Source organism: Hyperoodon ampullatus (assembly GCF_949752795.1).
Source record: "Hyperoodon ampullatus genome assembly, chromosome: 9".
Classification (NCBI taxonomy): domain Eukaryota; kingdom Metazoa; phylum Chordata; class Mammalia; order Artiodactyla; family Ziphiidae; genus Hyperoodon; species Hyperoodon ampullatus.
In genome coordinates this window covers 10,064,160-10,076,644 of record NC_136922.1, presented here as the reverse complement: position 1 = coordinate 10,076,644, position 12,485 = coordinate 10,064,160, and the positions used below count along the sequence as shown (strand labels likewise).

The 12,485-nt window shown below is 38.4% G+C and overlaps 1 protein-coding gene across 3 annotated transcripts in view; it reads right to left on the bottom strand.

The window, feature by feature from the left end:
• MAGI2 (membrane associated guanylate kinase, WW and PDZ domain containing 2) overlaps positions 1–12,485 on the bottom strand; it is a gene marked incomplete at both ends in the record, with an annotated part of 1,325,315 nt that overhangs the window by 213,726 nt on the left and 1,099,104 nt on the right. For all 3 annotated transcript variants that reach the window (XM_079710838.1, XM_079710839.1, XM_079710840.1), the window contains one exon: positions 8,883–9,521. In XM_079710838.1, the coding sequence (XP_079566964.1) occupies positions 8,883–9,521 (639 nt within the window). The remainder of the gene's footprint in view (positions 1–8,882; positions 9,522–12,485) is intronic.

Here is a 12,485-nt window from a genome sequence, read left to right as displayed (position 1 = left end):
ATGTATGGGCATGTGGGACAGGAAGATGGTGAGTCTTTACCCCCATTGCCATAGTCAGAATAGCCAGGTCAATTTTTCATGAAAGTCTAGAGGAGTACAACAATGGTATCTCACCGTAGACCCAGAAATTAACAGACTCATTTTCGCAGTGAGGCTAGTGTTGTTACTCAGTCCTTGAATAAATCTCCGTCGCTCAGGCTAGGGACGAAATGTAAGGCATCTAACAGGCACAACACAGAGCAGATCATAACCATTAAGCCAAATACAAGCAGAAACCACATCTGAGGTAATACCACACCCGCCTGTGGTTTTTGTCCTGGTCTGCAATACAGTTCAAAAAACTCAAGTTTAAAAACAAACAAACAAACAAAAAACTCAAGTTTTCAGTAATACCACGTATACAATGGCCACCTAGTTTTACCTTGGATATCTGAACAACAGCTATTTCATTTTGACTTTCAAATGCATTCCCTTCCTCAATGGCCAAAGCAGCTGTACAATGCCTATCTGAAAGACCACAAAACAGGCTACTCTGGTGGGTAAAATTCAAGTTAAACCACGTATAAGGCTTCGGACTTCCCCATACTTCAATGTGTGCACATTTTTCCATCATTTCTCCTTTCGATTGCAAATCTTTCAATAGAAAGTACTGATGAACAAAATATCCTTCCCTCGATGCTGGGTGCTAGTTCCTACCCCAGGTGCAGATCATGTCCCTCGGTGCCAGCCCTCCTTTATATTCGCCTAATCATTCGAGTTGGGGGAGCACTAATCAGATCACGTGAAAAGGCTCAGAGGGCTGTTGATGGGGAAACACTTAATAGGCTATACATTTTATCACTTATACCCAACTGTCACACAATCACTGAACATGTGCTTTTAGCAACAGACTTAAAGCAAGCAGTGTCACACTTCATGAGTGGTTATACTCTGAGACGATTTCACTAGATACTTTTCTTTCCATCCAGAACATCAGGGCAAAGTATGGCTAGCACAATAACATTCATAAATACAGTCCTCAATCAAAAGAACTAGAATTTAATATCCATTGAAACATAATATTGTTCTCTCTAAAATTAGCCTCATATCCACCAAACACAGCCAAATCAAGACTAATTTGTCTGCAAAACAAGTTTGGTCAATCGACCTTATAGGCTCCTCCAAACTGGCTGAGGGGGGCTCAGGAGCTCAGATTGAATTCCCCAAAGGTCTCTCAAGGCCAGGAAAGCCACGCCAAAGCCCTGCTATCAGGCTCTGCGCCTTGGTGGATTTTTCTCTTCTAGAAGTCCCCAGAATATTGAGATTCCTGCACATGTCAGGAGACAGTCTTTTCCATTTTCCTCATAAGGCTGCTCAGAACCCAGGAGTCTCTAATTTCTGGAGGGACCAGGTGGAGAGAAAAGGAGAATGCTTCAACTCTACCCACAGGTGTAGTTTACCAAATTGCTATAAATCATAACCAACTCGAGGGGAAGGGCTTCCCTGTATCTGGAAAACACAGATCAAAACCAGAAACATTCCAGACAAAACCCATAAAAATTATAACCATATTCACCAGTTCACTCAGTAACCAATCCTTTTTTTTTAACTTTTCATGAAGCCATCAGGTCTTCCATTAGGATTCTTTAAGTTCTTACCCAGTTCAGATTATACCCAGTATAATCTGAAATTTACCACAGACCTGTTAATTGTCAAAAGGTCCTTCCTATGAATCTTCTTGAAGATGAGGCATTTTTGCAAAACCATCAGAGTAAAACAATAACTGTCTATAAAAGACAAAAGGCTTAAAAAGACACCTGATTAAGCACCTGATTACAATGAACTCAATAAAGAAACTTGTTTACAATAACTAGAATTGTGACTGATCATACTCTTAACCCGTAAAAACCTTAATCTCTGGCAAAAACCAAGAAGCAAGTAACTGTGCATTTCTGATTGGAAAACTTCATGCATTAGTCTTCCTCTCCTAAGCAGGTAAAGGTAAGTAAACTGAGACCTGCTCAGCAATTAATGTTCCGATATTTTATCCTATTTGAAATGACCCTTGAATTCTCTTCTTCCAACTTTAGTTTCAAGTTACCAGAATCTGGAGAGACTATTTTAGATAGATATTCGCAAAACGTAATTATTTCTATAGAGTTTAACTAAAAGCTCTTTTTTCTCCTTTACTCTTAGAGATCACAGAAGATTAAAGTTCCAGAGAGACCAGGTGGGTCATTTGCATCTCAAAGGCATCAGAGAAATACAAAAGAGAAATTCCTTCTAGAAAGCTAGCTTAACCAATTACAAAAGGCTCACTTTGATACAACAGCAGAGGCATTAGAGGCCACTGTTCTCTAATCTCTTGGCAGCCCCCGATTCATCAAGGACAGCCACCATAAGACCCCATATACTAGTAGATAGCCACCCCAGGATTTCCCCAAGTTTCGGGCTCACCCCTGGAACTTTGGGGACCCGCATGTTAGTGGACGGCCACCTCAGGACTACTCCCGCAACTTTCCATCCCCCACTCTGTATTTCCCTACGTCTCGGCGCTCCCGGGAGTTTCCTCAGTCTCCAGGCTGGCTCCGACAATTGTTGGGCTGTACCCTGCAAGCCTACAAGGCCTGTGCTTTCCCAGCTTTAAGACTGAAGAAAGAGCCCGGAGTCTGCAACAGAGACATCAATGGTTTAATGGATGGGGGAACTTACATTCTGAAGCAGGGTCCTGAAGCAACACCTCACAGTCTTCTTCACTCACAGGGTCGGGCGGAAGGGGAGGTTACCAGTTATAGGGGAATTGATGTCAGGTGAGCTCATTGGTTACCAGGGAAACCAGCAGAGGGGCACGCCCCTCACCACCCCTTTGATAAGAACAATCACCAGCTGGTGCCTGGGGCAAGTAGATGGGAAGGTCAGTCATGTGTGTAGGGTTTAGGTGGAGCAGGCACTGGTTGGGCAGGGGATGTCCAGAGAGCAAGGGAACAGCCATCTTGAGTGGCCTGATCATACAGCATATAAAAATCACATCAAAAAAAGCATACTTAATGGTTAAAGGGTAATACGTTGCCACTAAAATTGGCAATAAGGCAGGGGTGTCCCCTCATAATTATTTCTATTTGACATCATGCTGGAGGTTCCAGCTAGTGTAATAAAGCACAGAAAAGGAATCAAAGACATGCAGCTCGGGGCTTCCCTGGTGGCGCAGTGGTTGAGAGTCCGCCTGCCGATGCAGGGGACATGAGTTCGTGCCCTGGTCCGGGAAGATTCCACATGCCGCGGAGCAGCTGGGCCTGTGAGCCATGGCCGCTGAGCCTGCCCGTCCGGAGCCTGTGCTCCACAGCGGGAGAGGCCACAGCAGTGAGAGGCCCGTGTACCGCAAAAAAAAAAAAAAAAAAAAAAAAAAAGACATGCAGCTTGGAAAGAAAGAAATAAAGCTTTACTACTAGATGACATAATAGTCTATGTAGAAAATCTGATGGAATTTACAAAATAAGAAAAAGCCCCCAGAACTGAGTGTAACAGGGTTACAGTGTACAAGATCAAAACCAAAAATCATATGTATTTCTATATATTATCAATAAACAATCTGAAAATGGACAATGTTCCATTCACAATAATATCAAGAAGAATAAAATCGCTAGAAATAAGTTTAACAGAAGTACAAGATCTCTACATTAAGAACTACAAACCATTGCTGAGAGAAATTAGAGATTCAAAATATATTTGCAAATTATTTATCTTCTAAGAGACTTGTAATCAGAATGTAAAAAGGACTTTTACAACTTAATAAGAAGACAACAAACAGCTTAATAAATATATAAATGGGCAAAATATTGAGTAGGCATGTCACCAAAGAAGAGATATACCATATTTATGAATGGAGAGATTTAAGTTGGCAATTCTCCAAAAATTGTTCTATAGATTGAATGCAACATCAGAATCTCAGCAGGCCTTTTACTTAAAAATATAATTAAAAAGTTGATCCTAAAATTTATACGGAAATGCAAAGGACTTAGAATAACCAAAATAATTTTGAAAAAGGAGACAAAAGTTGGAGGATTCATACTACTTGATTTCAAGACTTAATATAAAGCTAATTTAGAGAGTGTGGTATGACAATGAGGATAGACATATAGGTCAATGGGAGAGAACAGAGTCTAGACATAAACCTTCACATTTATGTAAATTCAGTTTTGACAAAAGTGCCAAGGCAATCCAAGTGGAAAGGTTTTTTTTTTAAACAAATAGTGCTAGAAAAATTGGATGTCCAAATGCAACCAAATGCACTTAGATCCTTACCTTACACTATGCTCAAAAATGATCTTGAAATAGTTTATAGGTCTAAATATCGGAGATAAAACTAAAGAACTTCTAGAAGAAAGCAGGAAAAACTTTGTCATCTTGGATTAGGGAAAGACTTCTTAGATCTAACACAAAAGAATGATTCATATAAGAAAATACTGATAAATTGGACTTCATCAAAATTAAAAACTTATGTGCTTCAAAAGGAAGTATTAAGAAAATGAAAAGACAAGCCACAGACTGGGAGAAAATAATTGCAAATCATTTATCTTTTAAAAGACTTGTAATCAGAATGTAAAAAGGAATTTTACAATTTAATAGGAAGATGACAAACAGCTTAATAAATATACAAATGGGCAAAATATTGAGCAGGCATGTCACCAAAGAAGATAATTAATGCTAATAAACATATGAATACATGCCATGGTAAACACATGAAAAAATTAGAGAAATGTAAATTAAAACCACAAAAAGGCATCATTATACAGGCACTAAAATGGCTATAATCAAAATGACTAGCTATACCAAGTATGGGCAACAATGGGCAGAAACTGGAAACCTCACACATTGCTAGTGGGAATGTAAAATGGTATAGCCATTTTGGAAAACATTCTAGCTACTTCTGAACAATTTAAATACGCACTTATCATATAATCCAACTGTACCACTCCACTCCTACCACTCCACTCGTATCTACTCAAGAAAAGTGAAAATGTATGCACATACAAACACTTATATCCAAATGTTCACAGCAATGTTATTTACAAATGTCAAAACCTGGAAACAACTCACATGTCCATGCACTGGTAAACGGATTAAAAAAAAAAATGTGGTACCCATACAATGGAATACTACTCAGCAATAAAACAAAACAAACTACTCATACATGCACCTACATGGGTAGATCTCAACAGAATTATGTTAAGTAAAAGACTACATACTGTATGATTCCATTTACAAAAATTTCTAGAAAGGCAAAACTATCCAGAAAGCATATTAGTGATTATCTGAGGGCTAAAGGAATTGGGATGATGGATGTTCTAAGGATTATGGTGATTGCTGCATAACTATATCATTTTAGCAAAACTTATTGAAGTATATAATTATAATTGGTGAATTCTATGGTATGTAAATAATACCACAATGATGTTTCTTAAAGAATAAAACACACCCTAAAAACCAAGATATTCAGAGCAAGACGTGTATGTATAATATCATTCCATTTATGTTAAACATACTACATATATTCATATACATGCTAGTTAAGGCTACAAAATTTCTAGAAATGTGTGTATACAAACAATATGTTTGCCTCTAGGAAAAGGACTGGAATCCTGGGAAAGGAGAGATAATTACTTTTCATTGTATACCTTCTGACACTATTTGTTTGAAAAAATTAAACCACATAATCACTTTATAAATAAAAAAATCCTAGTAAATAATGTAAAACAACCATAATCCAGACACAAAGACCCAGGTGTATGAATTTGCTCTGGAAGATTTATGCTTATCTGAGTGAGGCCATAAGCACTTATGAGTAGCCTATAATAAGATAATCAAGGTGAATTTCATCACAAAAACATGGTGTTAGTTCCTATTAATTTCAGAGAGCTGACTACAAATTGTGGGAATCCGGGAAAACATAAGAGGATTTGACTAGAAATACTTTAAGCATTACAGGGTATTACATTCTGCAATTCTACACTAGCCACAAAATACAAACAAATCCCTTGTCCCCAAACACAAACAAAATGCAACCAAAACTTTGAATACTCGATTTCTATATCTGTCTGCAAAAATACTGAATCACTATGCTGTACACCTGCAACTAACACAATATTGTAAATCAACTATACCTCAATAAAAACAAACAAACAAATGAACAACAAAAAAATCTTCGAATACTTGGGGATTAAATGGGGGTGGGAGAGAGTGGAGGGAAAAGGAGCAAGAACAGGGCAGTCTAGCTGATAGCAGGCAAACAAATGTTTTCAGAAAAGGTACAAATGGAAATAATATAAATACATATTATATATATATTTATATATATATATATATATATATATGGATAAACGATCTCAGAATACTTTTTTCTGCTACATCATGCCTTTAAAAAAGGTATTATATATAAAAAGTGCCCAAACTTGTTTCTATGAATCATACAGTGGATACTGCAAAGTGATTTTCAGTTATATCATTTAATATCAAGAACCTGTTCCAAAGATTTGATTTTCAATTGCACATTAAGAACATATGGCTATTTAATTAAGGATATTTGTTTTAATCTTAAGCAATGGGTGAAATTAAAATACACTGTCAATATTTAATTATCAAGATTCAAGTGCTAATAAGGCTTGAAAGCCACATTTAAGACTTCTGCTATCATATTAATTTCTTTTTTTTAAGATGGGAACATAGCACTTTGTATAGTGTTGCTCATAAACGCCTAGTATTTGGTGTCCATTTTCACACAAAAATCAATAATGTAAACACTTCCTTGAAGTTACACCTGCAGAGAGGGCCAAATACATCATACAAGGTGCTTCTTTCAACTTTGACTGCTTTCACTTGCATTTCAAACTGACAGGGCTTTCACCCTGTTTTTAGTTCTTCGAAGAGACAATCACATATGTTGGCCACACGTGTGCTCTTCACGCACAAGTTCCTCACAGTACTGCTCCTTCTGAAGCATCCCTGCTGTAGCTTTGGTGCTAATCTACACTCAACAGACATTTAATGAACACCTATGCGGCGCATTATACTGAGAACATTCCATCAGGTTAGGTAGTATTATCATCCCAATATAACAGACGAGACATCTGAAGCTTGTGGACTAAGTGTCTTAAGTCCCCAAATTGGAAAGCAGAAAACCAGGACTTAGTCTGAGCCCTTTCATTTATACCCTGTTTTCAAGTATCCTCTCTAGCTGTGACCCTTCCCTCCTTTCTCTCCCTAGTTTCACTGATAATCAAGAGCAGAGTAGCAAAGAAATGAAGGAGGTAGCCTCTGCTTAGCCCCATTCCCTTCCGCACAGAGCAGGTGGAAGGGAAGAAACACCTCCAGGGCTCAGAGCTCCTACCACAGTCCTCACCGCTCTCAGTTCCATACTTCACCTGGAACACCCAGCCCAGAACTTCAGCCCCAAGCCTGTTCCAGAGCTTTCTTCCCAGGGCACAGAAGGCACTATGGGTAATTATTATTATTATTATTATTATTTTAATATATATATTTTTAAAACAAGTTTCTTTTCTTTTTTTAAATTTATTTATTTATTTTTGGCTGTGTTGGGTCTTCGTTTCTGTGCGAGGGCTTTCTTTAGTTGCGGCGAGTGGGGGCCACTCTTCATCGCGGTGCACGGGCCTCTCACTGTCGCGGCCTCTCTTGTTGCGGAGCACAAGCTCCAGACGCACAGGCTCAGTAGTTGTGGCTCACGGGCCTAGTTGCTCCGCGGCATGTGGGATCTTCCCAGACCAGCGCTTGAACCCGCATCCCCTGCATTGGCAGGTGGACTCTCAACCACTGCGCCACCAGGGAAGCCCTATGGGTAATGATCGATGGAGCATCCCTGTAGTAATAGAAGTGTCCTGAGCAACGCTATTTACAACTCTGAAATGATTTTTCAATGGAGACACAGTTCCCATTGGTCCTTATGGGGATTATCAAGACTGTACTTGAGCTTGGAAGGAGTTGAACCAGCTTCCACATGCTAGCCTGCAAACCTATGCACAGTTCAGAGTATCACTTCCTTGGGAAAAATCAGCTTACTTAATTAAGTCAATGGAAACCAGTTTGAAGCCTCCACAACTGAAACATTAATGAATTTTGGAATACAACCCACTCATACTCGGGAATTCAAACTTTACCCTCTCAGTTCACAGCCGTATATATATATGTGTGTGTGTATATATATATGTATTTTTTTTTCCCCTTTAGCCATGCCGTATGGCCTGCGGGATCTTAGTTCCCCAACCAGGGATTGAAACCACGCCCTCAGCAGTGAAAGCTCGGAGTCCTAATCACTGGACCACTGGGGAATTCCCCACAACAATATATATTTGTAAGACTGAAAACACTATTTTTCTTGTGCTTAATATAATATAGGAAAAGATACATTCTCAAAATTAAAAAGCACAGCTTCCTGGACTCATGTTTGTCTTTCTTACTCTTTTACCTTCATTTTTTAAAGTATGATTTCACAGGCTTGTGGTTGCCAAGGGGGAGGGGAGGTGGGGATGGATTGGGAGTTTGGGATTAGCAGACACAAACTACTATATATAGAATGGAAAAACAACAAGGTCCCACTGTATAGCACAGGGAACTATATTCAATATCCTGTGATAAACCATAATGGAAAAGAATGTGAAAAAGAATACACACACATACACACACACACATATATCTGAATCACTTTGCTGTACAGCAGAAATCAACACAACATTTGTAAATCAACTATACTCAATAAAGTTAAAAAAATAAAAATAAAAATTTAAAAAGTGCCATTTCATTCAACTCCAGAGAAACTTCCATTTTTTCGATATTATTATAAAGGTTCTACTACTTCACCTGCATACTGATTGCTGAGCCAGTGTTTATCTTACCTCCTCGATGGATAATCAAAGAAGTCTCGCTTCCAATGGGACAGTCCTTAAGTATATCCACTACTTCCGTATGGCTCAGGTTCTGTACATTCTGCTGGTTGATCTCAACAATGAGGTCGCCTTCACAGAGGCCAGGGCATCCCTGAATGTCAAGTATTTGTTTCACCCGCTGTCCTGTAGGACTGTCTGCAATGGTGAAGCCAAAGCCCTGGGCACCTTTCACAATGGTTAAGGTCATAAGTTCAGCTTGGGTGGCCCCAGATGAAGCCATAGATACATTGTCGTCATGGACAGGTGGTGGATACGTGCTATCTAGCTGACCGTCAGCTGGCATTGAGTGCAAAGTATGAGGCGGCCGATCTGTTATATCTGGAACCGACTGTGAGGTCCGAGAAATGTATTCCAAATATGTTTCATAGTTATGTCTTCCATTGACCATCACTGGAGGTGGCCTCTCCATTATTGCAAGGGGTGGCACCATGCTGTTAGCAGGATCTTCAGGATCAAAGGGCAAAGGGTAGCCACGACACAACACTAAGTTGACACTCTGACCAATAGGAACAGACTGGAAAAGTTTGACTACATCTGCATGAGTGTGTCCAAGGACACAAACTTCATTAATATAGACAATGACATCACCTGCAAGGGAAAAAAAGAAAGAGATTGACAACATGAGGTAAGTTCAATTAACGCTGACATAGAGAAATGGAATTATTTATGAGACTAGTGAAAGACGTGCTCTGTTTCTCGGTAAGCAGTGAGAAGATCAATTAGAATAGTATTTAAATTCCCTGTAGGTGACTCAAGGTTACAACAGGTCTGCCGACAAATATAGTGATTAAATGCTGAAAAAAAATGCTATTTGGTTATTCCTGAAGTTCAGAAACAACTCCATATTCAGAAAGAAAAGTTTAGAAGAATTTGTACCTTGAAGAAGCACACATTCTATGCTTCTTTTTCATCTTCAGGGCAATTCAGTTAATAGAATTTTCAAATTATTGAGAAGTGGTGGTCATAAGTTTTGGATGAAGAACAAAGCCCAGTATATGGGTTTTTTGTTCTCACTTGTCTGAGTCAACAGTCTTTTTTTTCCTTTTTATGGAAGAGGAAAATATTTTGCCCATTTTATTTTATCTCTCTATAGCAAAGTGTAATTGCAAAGGTTCCATTGTATACACAAGTAAAGATCAAGAGGACAGATTTGGGGATCAGGGATCTGGGTCCATATCCTGGCTCTACTACTTAGCAGATCTGTGCGACTGGGCAAGTGACTTACCTGCTTTGAGCCACAGTTCCTCATTTGTAAAGCTGCTGTGAGGGTGAAATGAGATGATGCAGGAAAAGGGCTTGGCACAATGCCTGACATATGGTGAGTGCTCAATAAACGTGCACCATTATCAATATTATTGTTGCTACAATAGGAGGAAGGGGATGTGAGACCCTGGCTTTCAAAAAGGAAGCTGCCAAAGACTCATCCTCTCATCTTAGGTGATATTCCTTAGGTGATATTTAAGTGATATTTCTGCAGATCTTTTCAAAAAAGGCATTTGTCCTTTCTCCCCAATGAATTTAATCACAGAGTTACAGAAGCCCACTGATCAGAAGTTAACTTTATGTTATTAAAAATGTCCTGAAGGCAAATTATTCATTATAAAATATATCCAGAAAAACAATATTTCCTTCTTAAAATGCAGGGAAAACATGTTTGTTTGAGATATTATTTAAAAAATTCAATTATGTGTGAATAACAGTTTAATTTTTGGAGCACTGCTCTATCATGGCTTGATATTTTTACCCTCAAAAACCATAATATTTGAGAATTGAACTTGCAAATTGAGATTGTGCCTGACTATGCTGAAGAGTATATGAGAGATTAAAAGACATGTTTTCAAAGATTGTCAAATGAGTAATTCAACAAATATCAGTCTATCAGGATAATTCTGAAATGGGTAGTGTAAATGGCTAGGGATTTCATTCGGAGACATCATTGCCCATCAAAATTGCAAACATCAAACATGGAAAACAGAGTTGAATTTTCAGAGTTAAATACTTTTTTGGCTTCTCTTAGTTGTCTGACACAAAATGATTTCTCCACTAAATACACTTTAAAAATAAATAATTCTATGAATAGATCATTGCTGAGTAAAATGCTCTTATTGCTGAGTAAAATGCTCTTAACTACATACACTCAGCTAACACTCTTTCCAAATGCTAGAGAACTGCTTGAAAGTGCTAAAGATATAGACAAAAAAGTAAAAACAAACAAACAAAACAAAACAAAACAAAATAACATTTTCGGTGATCCAGGTTAGGTCTCATTCTGGAAAATGTCACAGACTATGTGATTGGTCAGATGGAACGTCACTCTTCAATTATGTCTATCAGAGAGGGTGCTGGTGTAATGGCTGGGACACTGGGCCATGACTCAGGACTGAATTGGGATGGGCATCCACTCTCTGTTACTGTGACTTCTCAACAGACTGTGGCAGTTGGGAACGCTTTGGCATCATTTTTAACTGGTTAAGGTCATGCCAGAGTCCCAGAGAAGTATCTGCTCCAGACAAACTTTTTTTCTTCTCCTCCTTGCCCCTTCTATTTTTAAAGTTACTATATATATTTATACACTGAAAGGTTGAAAGACTATAAATACTTGTGTACTACCATCCAGCTTAATGATTAGAACATTGCTTATATCAGTTCAAGCCCCCTGGGTAGCATCCTCTCCCACTTACCCTCCTTTACTGCCCTTTCCAAAGGTAACCATTGTCCCGCATTTGTGGTTTGTTAGTCACACGTACTTTACATTTTTGTGACATATCTAGGTACACATAAACAAAAATCCTACATAGTTTAACCACTAAATAATATCTCTTAAAATATGTTTTTGCATATTTTAAACCTTTTGTAAATGGTATACATATTAATCTTCTGTAATATCTCTCAAAATGTATCTATGATACTTATCTCTTTTGATACATTTACCTCTAGTTCATTAATTTTCATTGCAATATCATATCTATTGGATGACTACATCATTATTTATTAATATTTATCCATTCTTTTGTTAATGGACACTGGGGTTCTTGTGAATTTGGGGCTCTTAAAGATAACTCTGCTATGAACCTCTTTCCATGGCCCTTATGCACATATGGGAGAGTTTTTGTGAGGTGTCTACCTCGGGGTAGAATTGCTGGACACAAGCCACTTGTGTCTTCAACTTTGTTAGAAACAGGAAATGGCTGACAAAATAGGTCAAATCGGTTTACACTCCCCTTGGTAGGGTATCAGAATTTTCATTGTTCCCCATCTGACGCAATGCCTGCCATTCTCAGACTTTTAATTTTCAATAATCTAATGGGTGTGATCATGGTTTTAATTTGCATTTCCCACATTGCTAGTGAGGGTGAGCATCTTTTCATATGTTTATTGGCCATTTGGGTTTTCTCTTTAGTACCTCTCCTTTCCCCGTTTTTCCTATTAGGTTAGTCTTCTGTTTTTAAACACATTGACTATTTTCCTGCCCACCTCCATTCTTGATCCAACATCCTCTAGGTTTGGGAGGCTGCATGGTATAGTAGACATTACATGGAATAGGGAACCAAA